Source organism: Phasianus colchicus, chromosome 8, assembly GCF_987193195.1.
Source record: "Phasianus colchicus chromosome 8, bPhaCol1.hap1.1, whole genome shotgun sequence".
Classification (NCBI taxonomy): domain Eukaryota; kingdom Metazoa; phylum Chordata; class Aves; order Galliformes; family Phasianidae; genus Phasianus; species Phasianus colchicus.
This window is the reverse complement of record NC_143443.1, coordinates 1,554,880-1,572,310: the sequence shown is the minus strand read 5'-3', so window position 1 is coordinate 1,572,310 and position 17,431 is coordinate 1,554,880. Positions and strand designations below refer to the sequence as shown.

The 17,431-nt window shown below is 44.6% G+C and overlaps 1 protein-coding gene across 1 annotated transcript; it reads right to left on the bottom strand.

The window, feature by feature from the left end:
- Positions 1-2,000: 2,000 nt before the first annotated feature.
- Positions 2,001-16,358, bottom strand: LOC116234801 (putative neutral ceramidase C). Its single transcript, XM_090144715.1, has 20 exons — positions 16,178-16,358; positions 13,985-14,094; positions 13,504-13,653; positions 12,777-12,953; positions 12,170-12,297; positions 11,544-11,621; positions 10,296-10,416; positions 9,331-9,456; positions 8,882-8,968; positions 8,235-8,339; positions 8,042-8,123; positions 7,819-7,934; positions 7,445-7,539; positions 7,080-7,119; positions 6,393-6,488; positions 5,694-5,789; positions 5,297-5,446; positions 4,282-4,341; positions 3,480-3,568; positions 2,001-2,183 (listed from the first exon to the last, which is right to left on the bottom strand). Exons 1-20 carry the CDS (start codon positions 16,305-16,307, stop codon positions 2,006-2,008), a joined length of 2,214 nt encoding a protein of 737 aa, XP_090000841.1. The 5' UTR covers positions 16,308-16,358; the 3' UTR covers positions 2,001-2,005.
- Between the last annotated feature and the right edge of the window lie 1,073 nt (positions 16,359-17,431).

Sequence of the window (17,431 nt, the reverse complement as noted above, 5' to 3'; positions counted from 1 at the left end):
GGGCCGCTTCTATTCAACATCTTTATTAATGATCTTGATGAGGGGATTGGGTGCATCCTCAGTAAGTTTGCAGACGACACCAAGTTGGGAGGGAGTGTTGATCTGCCTAAAGGGAGAAAGGCTCTACAGAGAGACCTGGATAGACTGGATTGATGGGCCAAGGTTAACGGTGTGAATGTTAATAGGGCAAAGTGTCGGGTCCTGCATTTTGGTCACAACAACCACAGGCAACCCTACAGGTTTGGGGAGGAGTGTCTGGAAAGCTGCCTGATGGAAAGGGACCAAGGTGTTCTGATGGACAGTTGGCTGAACATGAGCCAGCAGTGAGCCCAGGTGGCCAAGAAGGCCAATGGCATCCTGGTTTGTATCAGGAATGGTGTGGTGAGCAGGACTAGGGAAGCCATCCTGCCCCTGTGCTCGGCATTGGTGAGGCCTCACCTCGAGTACTGCGTTGTTTTGGGCACCTCAGTACAGAAAGGACATGGAGGTGCTGGAGTGGGTCCAAAGAAGGGCAACAAGGCTTGTGAAGGGCTTGGAGAATATGAGGAGAGACTGAAGGAACTGGGGCTCTTTAGTCTGGGGAAAAGGAGGCTGAGGGGAGACCTTATTGCTCTCTTGCAATATCTGAAAGGTGATTGCAGTGAGAAAAGGGTTGGTCTCACTGGTGACAGGTGACAGAACGAGGGGAAATGCCCTTAAGTTGTGCCAGGGTAAGTTTAGGTTGGGTTTCGGGAAAAACTTCTTTAAAGAAAGAGTTGCTAAGCACTGGAATGGGCTCCTGATCCCTGAATGTGTTTAAAAACTGCTTGGCTGTGGTGCTCAGGGACACAATTTAGTGGTGGGTTGTTAGAGTTGGGCAGTATGGTTAGGTTGCGGTTGGACTTGATGATCGTTAAGGTCTTTTCCAACCTGAGCAATTCTATGATTCTATGATTAGTTTCTCAGCAGCTATTTTTATCATGATGTAAGCCAAGACCACAGAGTGGTCCTCAATCCAACACCCAGAGCTGATAGACAATGCAGAAGGGAAAACAAGCAGCAAGCAAGGCGCTACACAATATAGTTCCATGCAAAGACTCTCAAAGAGCTCCATAAATAGGAAAAAAAATTAACACTGTGACCAGCAATTATCAAACTACCACAGCACCCATGGTCAGGTCAGATCTGCTGTTATTTCAACCCTTCAAGCTCTGTGCTGTGCACCAAAATGACTGCGGTGGCTCAACCAGGCAGGTGGCTCAGCACCACACAGCCACTCGCTCACTGCCCCCTTCCCAATGGGGTGGGATAAAACTATCCACTAGGGAAAGGGATAATAGTTATGACAAATGTATGTATGTGAATGTAATGTAAAACAAGTGATGCACAAGGAATTGCTCACCACTTGACAATCAGTGCCCAACTAGACTCTGAGCAGCGGAAGAGAGAGAGGTGAACTCACACCCCCTTCAAATCTCTTCCTGTATGATGTCATAATGGTGTGCAATACCATTTATATATCTTTTTGGCCAACTTAAGTCAGTTGTCCTAATCCTGTCCCAGCTGAAACTGAGACATCTTCTTTTCTAATGTCTTATGAATTCAACAGTTCTTCCCAGCTATATGGACTGGGCTCGACTTTATGGACTATTTTATAGTCTGGATTAGGTCTCATTATTCATTAGTTCTCTCTGAGAGCCTATTCACTACCAAGAAACATTTATTTAGTGAGTAAAGAAAAGCAGTTCATTTTTTAGTACAGTAAGAATCAATGAGATTCATCTGGGACCGGCACTATTTGAATGAAAATATATCAAACTAATGAGGCTGAATTGCAGGTAAAAGTCAAAACTTTGCAGAAAGCTGAGCTTTGCACAGCAAAGGACAACAAGCAGCACATAAGTGACAACGATATTTTTCCTACAGAGGAAAAATGCCACAGAAAACCTCACAGGTGTTCATTTGAACATCACAGGTATCAAATCTACTGTTTAAAGGCAACAATTCCTTTAATGAAAACAGCTGGCTACAGGTTTGTAATTTCAAATGCTGCAGATGTGCCTTCAAAGGGATAGAACTGCTTGAGCAGCCTCCTGTAGTGCCCGAAGTACTGGATCCTGTAGATGCCAGGCTCTGTGCTGCTAGGGATGTGCCATTCAATTGTCACATTGCTCTGGCCAGAAGACCCTTTGGTCCAGTAAAACCTAGAGGGTAAGACCAAACTGGAGTCAGCAAGAAAATACATTTGTTTTAACATTAGATGAATGTGTTCCAGCTAAGTATATTTTAAGAGCTTCTATTACCCTTTTGCTCATATATTTAGGCTATCAGAACAACAACCAGCAAGCCAACCCCAAGCTCTGCAGGGTTGACAAGCTTTTAGAAAAATGTTTGGCTGTGTGTAATGCCTTGACCACAAAACACTGCTGTGAAGGACCTGTGCTGATGGACCTGTGCCACCACCCTCTCTCTGTCCCACTCAGCAGACTCTGAACCAGGACCAACACCCCTGGGACTCAGGAACTAGAATTCAGCCTAGATCTCACGTGGGAAGAACTTTGGGCAGATGAGCTCATGGGAATCTAGCCAGCATTTATCTCTGTTGCCTGCCTTTAACAAAAGGCAGGGCCAGGCAAATTGCTGCCCATCCTCCTGAGCAGTTCCAGGGCAGTGATAACTGCCCACACTGCAGATGTGGGGTCTGGTCTAATGCTCCACTGTTGTGAACACCAAGACAGAGCCCAGAACGCACTGAGCATGAGAACACTGTCTCTCTGATGCCTGATGTTATGTGTGGTGGGACGTTGCAATGCCAGAAGATCCCAATCTGGATGTTTTCCATTTTCTTATTGGTTGTTGTGTGTGTTCTTACAGGTGCAGGGGAAGATAGGCAAATGCCTGGGTTTATTGTAGCAGGAGAGTAACTTCAAAATGAAAAGTTTGACCAAAGACTCCCTTGATATTTCTATTTCATATACTGGCTTCTGGGATAGCTTTGAAAGGTGACATCAGCTTTGCTGCATAAAGGCTGTTTTTCCTCGTGATTGACATCTCTAACCTTGATTTTCTTTTCTTATAGACTTTTAAAATTGATATCTGTTTCTCCTTTATGATGTACAGCAAAGCCAGACAGACTTCTTCTATAAAAACCCTACTGTTGTCTGGGCCTCTTATTTGGTATCCTATCCATTAGCACAATACTAAAGATGGATGGATGGACGTAGGCTGTGAACAAATTGAACATTGATCCTGCTCCAATTCTTACTCTTCATATACCTCTCTCAAACTTATAAGCCTTCATTGCAGAAGATATACCACGGGGAAGGCTGAATGTTTTGTTCTGGACATGTTAACCAAACAAACATGGACTGATATATTCCCAAAGAGCAATTTGGGAATATATGTTCCTTGTCTGAAGGAACAAGACCAACCTAAGGTTGGATTAAACTCAGAGCCCACATAGAGACTGCGAAGCAGTGAGATCTGTTGGGGACACAGACCTGGTGTCCCAGGAGGCATCGTTCTGTACCACCTGCCAGCTCCCTGTAACGTTGGTATATCTCTCCACCGTCAGGAAGTTGTGTTCAGTCTGGAATAAAAACAAGAGAATTGGCCAGATGCTGAGTGAACAGGCACGTCCCTACTCTTCTGTGTCATTTCAAGCGGAGAAGGGACTGTGCTTCTGAACTTAAACTTATAAACGAAGCAGGGAATATGTAAAGTACTTGACCATCGGACAGGCAAGTTATTTGCAACCAGTTTCTGTCTTAGATGATTGATGGAGTGAATTATTTACATTTCTAATTTTCTTCAGCTAATTAAATGGATGCACTGGGCAGATAGGATGGAGACTAGAGTCCACTCTTGCTCCAGCTGGAGGGCATTTTGTACTGGACTGTTGCATGGCGTAAGTACCTTCAATTTCAATAGTGTGAATAGATCATGGATGATTTCTATATGACCTTGAGTGTGGGTTTCATATCTAATATATCAAATACAAGCCAACACGGTTTCTAACAGACAAAAGTCCAAAATAAGGACTTTAATCCAAAAATCTTCTATTGGAGTGAACTCCCAAAGGAAATCCCTATAGGAAAAACTGACTTCTGAACTCGCAGCAAAACAAAAAGCACTGGAAGCACATGATCTTACTTTTGAAACAAGAACATCAGTGAGTTAAATGCATAAGGCAGACTTTTGAAACAAGAACATCAGTGAGTTAAATGCATAAGGCAGACGCATTAACTATACATTAACTAATCTTTAGCATCTCCAGCCCCAACATTTCTGTGCTACATTTACCACGTTCTCTGCAGAGTTCCTGGGGTTTGCACCGACAAAAGTTACTGCAGCAACTTCTCCCTGAGGGGGAAATAGAAATCTATGTTAAAGTCCGAGCAGCACGATGCACATTAATAACATCCTTTGAAGACATCTTAAGAGTGTTTTGTTTGTTGTCTTAAAATAATTTCACCTGTTGCAATAGCAGTGGACAATTTGGTATTCTGTGCTTTCCCCTTTCCTGGTTGTTGGACAAACATCACAGCATGTACAACTTCTTTGTAAAAGATGGTGGGAAATAGGTCAGATTTTCAGAATAACTCCCTGCCTTCTTCCTATCTTACTGCTGGACACTGCAATGAAACGAAAGCTCGTGCTCTGAACTCCTTATCTACATTTTAGATATTGAGAACTGAACCCTTTCTGACATTTTTATTTCATTTACATTCCATCCCAGAGACATCAAAGGCGTCCTGATTTCTGCTTGTAAAGAAATCACTGTACAGTATTTGACCACCTCATTATGAACAGTTTCTTTATGTAGAAGCAGAAGGGAGAATCTTCTTCATGTTGATTACCATGACTTATTTTTTCCTTAATTTTAACCACATTCATTTCATGCCAATGACACTGGCATGAAAACTCTGTCTCTCCTCTGCTACTCTGATCTGAAGAGTTCTGCTGCTTTGGAAAATTACTAGTGTGTTTAACCATTTTGCAGAAATAAAACTTCATGATCAAGGGGTAAGTTTGGTTCGTTACCAGAAATAAGAAGAAAGGAAGCATTTTGAAGGAGCTTTTAGAATTCAAGAGGGCTCTCTGACCTTGTGCACGTGTGGAAGATACAAAAGTGCATGACATACATGGATGGGTACAGCTAAAATCTGCTTTTTCACCCATGCCCAGAAAGAGCAATGATGTCTTTTAGGTTTGAGATCACCACAACAGTTTAGAAAGTTCAGACATTTTAGCAAGATAGCTAAGCATTTAAAGATTATTTTCTAAACAGGTTTTAGCAAATGCTTGAAGTTCTCACCACTCGATACTGTACGTTCACTTCTTGAAGCACATCCCCAAATGTCTTATTCACTGGTGCTCTATCAGGAGTGACAGCAGGCACCAAGGTCAGGCTGGTTACGTTGAAAAGTGGGGGCTCAGGGCCACTTGGCAAGTCCTGCACTGTGTTCTGTGGGAGGGAGGATGTGTTTGTTATACGTAAGTTCATATAGCCACTCTCTCCATTATAGAATCATAGAATGCCAAGGTTGGAAAGGACCTACAAGATCATCCAGTCCAACTGTCCTCCTTTGCTACCACAAGCCACTAAACCATATCTCGTAGCTCTTCATTTGAGAATTAGGAAGCACATCAGTGCTCTGGTTCTTTATCCAAGTACAAATCCAAGCATATGGCATATAGAAAATATTGATTACCATAGCAATAGCCCTTGCAAGTCCTCTGTACAGCTGGATGTAAGCAGAAAGGGTGTGCGGTCCATAAATAGTCGATGCTGCCTCATATCGCTGAACCTAGGAAAGGCCAAGGTTGGAAAAGGGCTCTTGAACTGAAAGGACTCTTGAACAGTGTGTGTGTCTCATCCAGCTGCACCAAGATAAGAACAGTACTGTACCTGCAAGGGTTTATTTAATGATTAATATTTAATTTATAACCCTTATTTTAATATTTAATTTATAATCCTTATTTAAATAGTTGGTTTCCTGCATCTCAATCCCTTATTGCCAGGGGAGAGTCCCACAGCTAGCCCAGGTATTTCTGCTGTGACTCCAGGTTATTCTTCTTTCTCCTATCCATCACAAACAGGGAGAACCAGCTGCTACTCTTCTGTTTTTCATAGCTCTTTCACTCTCTCAAAGGCTTATAATTTTTTGCCTCCGACTCTTTGGTTTGGACAATCCCAGTTCTCCCAACCTCTCCTCCCAGGTCAGTTTCCAGAATCTTGGACATGGTCTGCACTTTGGCACTTGCACCATTTTAACTGGTCCAAAGTAAACAAGGTTGTCTTGGGATTGTGGCTGCGGAATCTTCAGCTTTTCATAGCAAAGGAAAATACTCTATGTGTGCATAATTTCACATGAATTATCATCCCATATAGGAAAAACTGAATCAGTTACCTGGTATTCTTCATAGGTGGTAATGTAATGCGTGTAGACATTACACAGACCCGCAATTACAACATCCATTCCTGCTGTACCATGAGAGCCAAATTCCTAAGAAGGGAAATAAATAAATCACTCATCTTTTATCAACATGCACAGTCGTATTATTATACTGTAATGTTATTATTTTCCAGGGCAGATTACAAAGTTACAGCAGGTACGGGGCTGGATGTTCATGAAAGCCACACTGCAAGTGTATTAATGACTCTTTTTCACTTTCCACACAAAGAGAGGAAAAATGACCTCATGCTCCAGTGAATACAATTAATTTAAGGGTGTTGTGAAGTCTGCTATCTGTATTCTCCTAAACACCTTGACAATATAACAGTGTGAGATAGCCTCAATATGCTGTGGGAGCAGGAGGCAAAATTAAGTATTCAGATCAAAGTTGAGAATGAGATGTATCCATCACAAAAAGCTACCTTAATGGATTGAAACCTAATCAGTTTGCCTCTTTTGGGGAGGATGTTCATTTCTCTTGTATATCAGTAAGTGCATACAAAGTGAGTGTGAAGGAACCGTGAGAAGGAGAGCTCTGTAAGACATGAGCTGGGAGGGGACGAGGGAAAGATCAGAAGGATCCAGAAATGTGAAGTTCCAGGTGCAGTGCCCCGCCAGGAAGACTCGTCTTTGACAACTCACACTTTTAACAGCTTCCCGCAGCCTGCGTCCCGACATGGTCCTAGGGATGTTAAGGGAACAATGTCAGCCTACAGAAACCAAGGGAGTTTCTGTCACTTGTTTGCCGTACAGCACAACAGAGCAGAGGGGAGGCCACCAGAAGCTCATCCAGCACATTCATTGCCATCTCATTCCTTTTTACAATGGAGAAGAGAATGGGAATCTCTAAGGAACGGGAGTAGACAGCATACAGGCAACTCAGTGCAGTGGATATATATGTGGTGCCTGCAGAGCTATCATGTATGTGGGGGACAATTTTTAGCCTGCTCTCCCTTTCTACAATATCACAGCTCTCAGCTGTGATAAGTGGAACAAGAAATACATACGTAAACTCTCCAGGAACAGCAACAATTGCCAATGACCCAATAGTAGCAATCTGAACATCCACGATGTCAGGGTGCCAGGGATGAGGCCAAGTCATCTGAGATGGAAAAAATAAGTTCATATGACTTTTATGGGAAAGTAGCAAAAAAGATACCCCAATCTAGCCCCGGCTTCAAGCCACCCCATAGCACAGACAACACCATCCTTGAGTACCACTGAGCAGCATTTCAGCTTGAAAAAAAGCTACTTTTTGAAAAAATGAATGTTAAAGAGAAATTGAAAACAAGAATTTGAGAATTATGTGGCTCGGGAAAACGAAATGCAGAGTCCCACCCAATATGGCAGGCTCAGAGCACACATGCTGCTCTGTTCTTACCTCCCCGGTGCTAAAGAGGACCGGCTTTGGTTGGTGGCAAGCCTTTGTTTCATTGGATGGCTCTCCCAGGAGCTGGTCCCGGATGTTGTCCCAAAACGGGTCCCCTTCTACTGAACCTGGAGGAAAAACATCTCTTAAACACTGCTGCTGCACAGCCTCTGCAGGAGCAGAGTGCACTGCTTTATGTGCATAAAGCCAGACTGAAACCCGCTCCCCAGATCACCTTGTGTGAAGTTGAAAGCCCCCACTCCATCTATGGTCCCTGCGGCAAAACTATGTCCCAAGGCTGGTTTGCATGTTTTAACCTTAATCAAAAAAGAGGGGAAAAAAAAAAAAAAATAAAATCACAAGAGAGATTTTAAAGCTTCTTCCCTCCAGTCTGTCTCATCTCACTGTGAGAGCTCAGCCCTTCTCACCGTGTGCGTGGCATTGAGCTGCACCTGGACGTCGCTCATGTTGACCCACTGGTGAGCAGAGAGCAGCGGCCCAGTGAGCTGCTGGGCAGCACTGGTGTACAGCTCCTAGGGGACACAGCAAGTCAGCACTCCAAGCAGCACACAGTGCAGGGCCTGCTGGAGTGGGAGACCTGAGAAACAGGCAGAATTCCTTGAGGAAGGATAAATGGGGCATCTAGCCCTTCTGAGCTTCGTCTAGAAGAGTCATTTCTCCATTCCGCTGACATATTGCAGTGATGTCAGTAAGTGGCACGTGATGGTGCCCTGGAGCTCTTAGGGGTCTCCAACACCCCTGGTTTTCCTACCTGATCTCTGAGCTGCGTGCAACTTGCATCTGTAAGGGAGCAACATCCCAATTGTGCAGCAGCAAGGAAGAGATTAAAACCTCAGAAAACCATTTTCACATTGCAAGGCCTATCTTTTGACAACGTATCTAAATAGATGTGTGCACTTTCTGAAGAATAGGGAAATTTTCTTTAAGTATACTAACACGGGTTTTGTAGAAATCTGAAAGAAAGGGCAAGTGCGAGAAATTGGCTCAGACTGAAGCACGTTTGTTTTTGTAATAAGAGCACTCAGGCACATCTGTAAAGCAAAACATCACTCACCTTTGCTTTCAAGTAGATATTTTGTGCAATAATTCTTGTACTGTCGAACATGTCAGTGCCAGGTCCCATGGCCATGCACATTGATGCCTGTTAAGAAATGTGCTTAAATGATAGTGGCCTGTTAATATGGAGAGCATTTCGCTGCCGAGCGGGTGAAGGCACAAGTGATTTTCTTCACATGGGAATTAATAGCTTCTTGTTAGCCACCTAAAACGTAGGAAATCTGGTTACAGCACCACTGCAACTTTGCTGCATGACACATTTGGATCTGGGCTGACTGGCCAGAAAATAGGGAGGACAACACATGTTATGTTTATTAAAGGGGTGCCCAGAGCAGTCCCAAAGGGGTTCTTTACATGCAGAATTGTAGGAAAACACCGCACAGTGCAGTTCCAGTTCAAGCTTTCTTTTTTGTCATAATTTACGTGGATCAAGCAATCCATACGTACCCCCCCAACAGGACAGGTGCTCTGTGGGTTATCACACGATTCCCCTGTGTTTATGCAGAACGGACCTTTGGTGTTGGGAGACACATCCCCCAGGTTGGAGGATGCAAAGGCAGCAACAAAAGAGCCCTGTAGAGCAGAGACATTGTCAGATGGGTTTTACTGATGTGCAGTGATTGCAGATATCACCTGCAGTTCTTTCTTTTGGGGCTGCAAGCGTGCAATTTACCTCTTCCTTCCATGTAGCCCTGCATCCCCAGCTCTGTGTGTTACTGATCACGCACTGAGTGCTCACTGCAGCAATCTCATCTGGGTTTTCATTCTGCATGGCTCTCACCATGACAGATTTATGGGGTGAGAGCAGTGGGTATGGGTGCAGGAGGTAACGTCAAGAGCAGCAAGGCTGGGTGTGCATCAAGTGTGGCTCTCAGCTCATCTTCTTCATCCCCCCTTCTGGAGATGGCATGTGTCAACACCAGTTATTTTCATAACTTATCAGCTCTTTAGTCATTTGTGAGACTGCTAGACGAAACTGTCCAGCCAACCATACAGCTGAATGGCAAATCCTGCAAACATGTCCACACATACAGCCTTGTGTGCATGCAAGCTTGCACCAACTTGCATCCATAACCATGCACTATGCACTTTCTAAAGGAGCTGTGTTTGCATCTGGACATATGAAAACCAGGAGACAGAACCAGCTGGAAGCGACAGGAAACAAGTTACCAGAGGCTTGATCCTACACTACGTATACAGTGCATGGGATCTACTATCCCACGCTTGCCTTTCTGGTGTTTTCCAGTGTTTTCAGTAGTAAATAGATCAAAGGATGCATCTTCGGCCACCTTTTGCTGCATTTACCCCACTGTCCTGTTTCACTATTCAAAGGGCCATAGTAAGCATCACCCATCCCCTCCCTGTTGCACCATTTTTCCCCATTATTTTCAATCGTCTGAAAACGCTCCCACCTCTCCAGGAAGCGCACCCTTGTTCTTCTCCTGCTCAAACAGGAGAGATGCATAGCCCATGTTGTCGCTGTTGACAAGATGGTTGGTGTTGTTCATGCTGACAGGGTGCACAGCAAACCAGCTGAAGAGAAGACACATAAGGAAATCCATTACCTAAATGCATCTACCTAAATATTTGCCATTGACTTATAGGAATTTTCTACGGGAAAATAAAAAGCCAGACTACCAGTGCCCAGGGCTGGATTAACAAGGGCAGAGCTACTTACATCTTCTCCCACCATGAACAGAAGGACTCACAAAGAGCCAGATCATGAGTGTGCAGATGGCACTGTAATCACCAGGGCCACTGAGAGTTAATTGAACCCCAAATTAGCTCCAAGGTTCACTGCAGCTCAGAAGGGTCCTCCCTCCACGGATAAAATATGTTTTCAGCAGATTGCTCAACTCTCACTGGGCAGAGGTTGTCAAACAGCACGTGTTTAATGATTGTGCATGACAGCCAGTGGGACCATAAGATTATAACATATCATAAGATTGCTGAGCCTTGGTTTTCCCTCATCCCATTAATTGTGACATGAGTATGGGGAAAATCATAGAGGAAAATGCTCCTATTGCAGTCAGACCCAGTTCTGGTTTCTGAGTGGAAAAATCACACCACTGGCTTCAGGACTGCCTCTGACTTCGTTGGCCCAGCCTTGAGCTCTGAACTTCGAGCAGCCAAGAATATGTGCTGATAGGATGGCTGTCATAAAAAGGGCACCGGGCACCCAGCACCAGGAACAGCATGCTCTGAGTGAAATATAGGGTGTTGAATGAGCCTCAAGGGCTGGCAGTGTGATCTTCATCCCCTGTTCTACACTGTTGAGCTGGATGAGCCTTAAACATCCAACATCCAGCAGGTAGGAGGTTTCTGCACTCCTATCAGGAAAGGCCAACTCGGGTCATCTTTTCCAGGCTCCTCTGCAAGCCACGGTGTAGGAGCCATAACCAGAGAAGTGCCCATTACAGTTCCAGAGCAGATGAGAGACACTGACACTTCAGGGACTCTCACCATAACTTGTTCTTCCCTCAGAGACTCTCTACTGACCATCTGGGAAGAATGCTATATAGGAAAGTCACATAGATCTTCCTGAAAAGCGGGAAGGCTTGTGCAAGTAGGGAACTACAGAACTACCTCTGAACCACACTCCTGATATTCTCTGGTTTATGTGAATTTGGAGAGAAGAGTGTTACTTCAGTAGCCAGTACCTGATGAGTCCGAGGTCATGTCCGTTCTCATCTACCATCTTCAGCATCACCATTTCTTTATCTGTGTTGGTTGAGTACCTGGGGCAACGAAGCGGAGAAATCACATTAGCACCAGGGCCACAGTCATGTTGTTAAATCTCCACTGGGCTGAGCAAGAAAACAAAGAGGACATTACAGATATTACCATGACATGGTGAGACTTTACAGGACCATCTTAAAACAGCTGTGAATATAAAGCAAGAAGTATGGTCATTGCTGGCCTCAGGCACTGCTTCCTTTAGTGACGGAGAGAGGAGCTCTTTCAAATACAGCCTCATGCATTTTAATGCTGTCTGACATACAGTGTCTACTAAGGACATTCTTTTTCTGTTGTAGTTAATAATGCAGGAGGTCACATCTTTAGCCAATGCCTCACATGCTTGGAAGGAACAACCACAACTTCCAAGCCTGCATGTACAACTCCTTTTTGGGAAGGCAGATGCCAGACAACTCAGGATGGTGACAGTGTCATTCTGCTGAGGACTTGCCTCCATTTTTGAACCTTCCTATAAATGAGCAGGAAAAGCTGGCTGCAAAGACAGCTGGCTCCCAACACAGTGTCTCTCTCATTTTTGAGGCGAGTTTACCTGCTACGTTCGGATGCTGGATTCTGGAGATACGAGTAAGGGCTGCGGTTGATCTGACTGTTTTCTACCATGCCTCTGTTTAAAAAAAGCCTTCCTCTCTTCATGTTCTGATGTGCTATATCAATGCTCTGAAAATCAGAAGGATATTAGACCACAAATGTGAGCAATATGTGAGATTATTTGAAAAACTCCTCCCCTGCCTATCCTAACATTTTCTTGGGATTTTGGGGCTTTGTTTGCTTTGCTTTGCTTTTCTTTAATAGCTGAAAATCTTAGAAAATTATAAGCTAATTATTAAGTAACATTTCAAAATCAGCCACAACCACCTCTTTCTAATGAAAGTCTTTTGTTTTCTGACCTTATCTTGCTGGCAAGCGGAAAACCATTTCTGAGTGTATTTTAAGGCAGCGGTTGGAACTGGAGGATTTTTAAGGCCCCCTCCACCCAGAACTATTCTGTGATTTAGAGGTTGCTTTGATTTAGAGGTGCTGCATCCCCAGCATTCTTTTGAGGTGCTACCATGAACATCACAGCAAGAGTCGGTCACAAAAGCATCTCCCCTACCTTTACTGTGTTCATGGGCCTTTGTGTCACTGGTGACCCCTACCTTTACAATGCCATTCACAATAGCATTGAGGTTTGGTTTGATCAAGCCTTTGCTAGTGATCCAGAAGAGTGTGTACTGGAAGTAACCACCAGGCCCTGAGTGTGTGTGGGTGCCACTCAGGATGACGTTGTCCCTTCGGTACAGCTCGCCATACTTGCTCTTCAGTTCCTTCAACACCTAAGGGAAAAGAAGTGGTCCTAAAACCCCTTTTTCATGTTCAAGGGCTGTGGGGTTTTGTATCAAACCCTGCAGTAAACCCAGCCTCTCTACTGGCTCCTCACTTTCCACCTGATACTCCTATACCTAGTGGCCAAACAAGTACGTTGTAGTTATTGACTTGACAGCAGCCTTAAAATAATAATATATTAAACAATAATATATCTAAAAATGAAGACCTCTATGGCCAACTTGTAGGCCACCCCAAGTCGTCCAGGGAGTCTCCATGTCTCAAGGATCTCCTTTCGTACTCTGTGGTGCTGGAAACTCAGATTTACTCAGGCATGAAGTGTCACATATATTTTTCGATAATTTTTCTGCTGAGAAAAGCCTCAGGAATCAGCAGCTCTTCTTCAGAAGAGACAGGACATCTCTCAAAATCGTGCTGCAAAGAGATCCCCAAGCAAACAGTCATGGTGTTTGCTTGGTATTATTTTGTAGTGCCTACAGCCTCAATGCTAACACCAGCCACCACTCAGACCTTGCAGACTGATTACTTCCAGCCACGTACCTCCAGCCTCAGTCTCTGGGACACCATCCCTATGTCAATGCTGACGAACACCACTCTCCTGGAGTCATTGGGCTCAGCCACGATGAAGGCTCGGCTGTAGAGGCGTGTGAGAAGTCCACCACCCACCTGGTCTGGATTGGCATAGCCCATCTGCAAGGGAAGAGCTCCCTCAGACAAAATATGGGATGTGTTCATTTGCATATATTTTTCTAAGCATATTTTCCAGAAGATCAGAGAAATCTTTCAACTCAGAGATGCAACTATCTTACCTTTTGATTACAAGACAATTCACATAATGATTAATGAAGACAACCATTTGCTAAGACAGAAGTTCTGAGGAAAAAAAAACAAAACAAAAAACAAAAAACAAAACCAAAAAACAAAATAAACCCAAAATCAAACAAAAAAACCTCACCACAACACTTAGAGATGATGAACAATCAGTATTTAACTGAACTTCTGAGCAGTTCCCCATACATACCAGAGGAATTTCTGCTACGGGCCCTGTGCAATCTGCCCGACCTACACCCAGTAAGTAGTTTCCTGAGTCACCAGTTGTTGGTTTTTGGGTTGGTGATGGTTCATCATAATCTATAATAAGAAAAAATAGGGCATTTATTTTAATGAACGGGAGATAGTGGATTTTAACTACTCAGAAATCTACTGGGGAAACGACACAGCAAGCTGCAAGCGATCCAGAGCCCCATGGGATCCTTTGACAACAACTTCAGGCATCAGACAAACCCACTAGAGGTGAAGCATTGCTGGACCTGGCACTCACCAATGCAGAGGACATCCTTAAAGGCATTAAGATTGGAGGCATCTTGGGCTGTAGCGACCATGCCCTGGTCAAGTTCATAAACTTGAAGAATGTGGGGCTGGCAAAGAGTGGATTGAGGACCCAGAACTTTGGGAGAACAAACTTTAGTTTATTATCCCCCTTAGAGACAAAGGAGTGGTGCAAAACTGGCTCGTCTTTAAGGATGCATTTCTGAGACAAGCAAGAGTTCCCCAGCCCTCAGAATAAGAAAGCAGCCAGGGGAGGCAGGAAACTGGCTTGGCTAGGCAAGGAGCTGCTGGTCAAACTGAGGGAAAAGAAGAGCAAGTACAGCAGTGAGAGCAAGGAAATGTCACCTGGGAAGAATATAGGGATGCTGTGCAGACATGCAGAGATGGGATCAGGAAAACCAAGGCACAAATGGAACTGAACTTGGTGAGGGATGGTAAAAACAACAAGAAGGGATTTTATAGGTATGTAAGTCAGAAGAGACAGGCCAAGGAGAGCACAGCTTGAGATGCTATCTAAATTTAGATTAGATGTCAGGGAGAAGTTTTTTTACTGAGAATGGTGAGGTGCTGGAACAGCTGCTCAGAGAGGCTGTGGATGCCCCGTCACTGGAGGTGTTTTAGGCCAGGTTGGATGGGGCTCTGGGCAGCCTGATCCACTACTTGGTCTGGTGGCTGGAACCCTGCCTGTGTCAGTGGGGTTGGAACTTGGTGATCCCTGAGGTGCCTTCCAACCCAAGCCGTTCTATGATTCTGTGAGATTAGTGGCCACAAGAACAAGCAGAAGTAGGCTCTGAAGAGTTAATGTAGCCTTTGTAAAGGGTGTCTGAAACCTGCTAAACATCCCTAGTAGTTTAGGAAGTCTATGGACAAGGGGTCTGCCTGATGCTCAAAGTGTCTGGACAGTGTCACAGGAGGAAAAAAACACTGAGAGTTAATAAGTAAGTAAACTCTCTGTGCTTCAGGAAATCCCACAGCCACAAATCACTGGAGGCTGAGATAACACCATGGGAAAATATTTGTGTGTGCTTAATCTGTTCTTCCTGTTCTGCTGGGGTTGGTCTTCCCACCATGCCCTTTCCTTGGCTGTCATGTAAAACAGAGGAGAAAAGACATGCTCTCCTTGGCCACAGACTGACCACAGGAGCAGCAGACAGATATTGCTCGTGCCTAAAGCAGCATAAAGGAAGAGGATTCCCATTAAAGCATTAAAACCTCCCCTCCCAATATTTTATCTCTTCAGAGGATAAGAATGGGGTATATGAGAAGTGATCTAAGGGTCCCTTTGAGCAGGCCCTGCCACCAATGCCCCATGCCTGGTGGTGGGCTTGGAGGCATAAAGTGGTTGGTAATGGTATTGCAAACACTGTGGTGCATGCCATCAATTTAAATTGCAGGTCCAGGCACACAGCTCATAGACAACATGCTCTGTGCAACTGGAAATTGCACTTGCTCCTTAGATTTCTCCTTCTCTGGGTTTCAATAAAGTGCTTCATTGCCTGGCTATTTTTTTTAGTGCTGTTTTAAGCTTTCCAAAAAAGCAAACTGCTTCACGTAGGAATGGACTGACGGGATCTGAATGCACGGCCACAGGACGTGTCATGCACATGAAACGCCACACCACTGCAGAACTGGGGAGAAATGGGGCTGGTATTCAGATTCAAGCAAAAATCGTTGACCAATGCAAATAAAGAGCACATTTCTAACGGCTCAAGTCTGCAAATGATTTGGAAATGAGACACCACCATGTCGCTGTTTCACTGCAGTGTGGATATCACTGGTTTCTGCTTTAAAAAGAAATCTGATAACTGTGCATCTCCACTCCCTCCTGCATCCTCCCCCCTTCCCAGCAAACCCTCTTGAGCTGAACCAAAAGAGCTCAACTTGCCTTTGCTGCTCTCCCGAGTGACAAAGTGGAGGACGAGGAGTGCCACAGTCACCGCTGTCATCAGCACCAGGAGAGTGATGAGGACAATCTCCAGGCTGGAGTAGGGGTGTCTGTTCCTCCGTCTGCACATGGCCCTGTGTGAGCAGAGAGGAGCCGGTGGGATGGCAGGCAGGACTCCTGCAGTGAGCCAGTGATGGTTTGTGTGCTGCACATCCCCTCGCTGAACAGGGATGCTTGGCGTGCTCTCTTGAACAAGTCTTTCAAATAAACCCCAGATATTTTGCCAGGCTGTATACTTGCCAAGCAGCCAAAGGAGATGCCTGAAGCCTCACTGCATTTTTGCAGCTTGTGCTCAGAGCGCACAATGTTTTCATCACAACAGTGGTTAGTTTAGGAAACCTGAGGCAAGACAATCATCTCCATGGCACGTGCAAATGCATTTCTCTCCAGGATACAAAAAGTAGTACTTGTGACAGCATTCCTAGATAGGACCCTATTGTAGAGATGCCAGCCTTTCTCCTGCTCTGCAGAGCTCCTTGCTTCTCGCATTTTGAGCATTGTTCCTCCATCTCATTTTAAAGACTAACAAGAAAAAATGTTGAAAATAAGGCAATGAGAAAATGCAGTATTTCCTCCTATGCTAAAAATCTTCTATTTGTCCTGCCCAGACGTCTGAATTTTCATCAAGATCTTCAGACTTGCTGGGTGGGAGGTCAGACTATGATCTAGGATGTGTCTTTCTCCCTTCTTGGAAGCATCTGTGCAAGGCAGAAATAAGCCTTTAAGATAACTCTGGGCATTTTCACACATACTTAGGTGCATCTGTACACAAAATGGCCACAGATCCTGTTCCTTCATATACTTCTGCCTTTGATTGATGCAAATACCTGCCCAAAGGGGCAGATTTCTGAGGGTTTTGGGGGATCTCCATTCTTGGTGGTGGCCCCATGCAATGTGGGAACCACCAGCCTGAGTGACAGTGTTCTGCCCCTATGGCTGTGTCTCAGCATGGAGGATGGACACGGAGAGGAAATTTATGGTCTCAGAAGCATGGCAATGAGAAATGTCACCACCAGCCAGTCACCCAAACCTGCCATAGATGCCATAGACCACTCTCTATAAGTTTCTCTTACCACAGAGAGATAAAGCAGCTGTGATCACTGCTTAATTTCACCTAACAAATCTTTTAGTGGTAAGAAACCTAGTATTATGGGTTCCCTTCCTTCCCCCCTCTTGGCTTTGCATTGTATTACA

Coding starts and splice junctions, on each gene's coding strand:
- LOC116234801 (XM_090144715.1), bottom strand. CDS start 16,307: ATGTGCAGACGGAGGAACAGACACCCCTACTCCAGCCTGGAGATTGTC. Junction 7,540..7,818: donor TCCTCTTTAGCACCGGGGAG/GTAAGAACAGAG, acceptor TTTCCATCTCAG/ATGACTTGGCCTCATCCCTG. Junction 3,569..4,281: donor GGAACTCTGCAGAGAACGTG/GTAAATGTAGCA, acceptor TTTTTATTCCAG/ACTGAACACAACTTCCTGAC.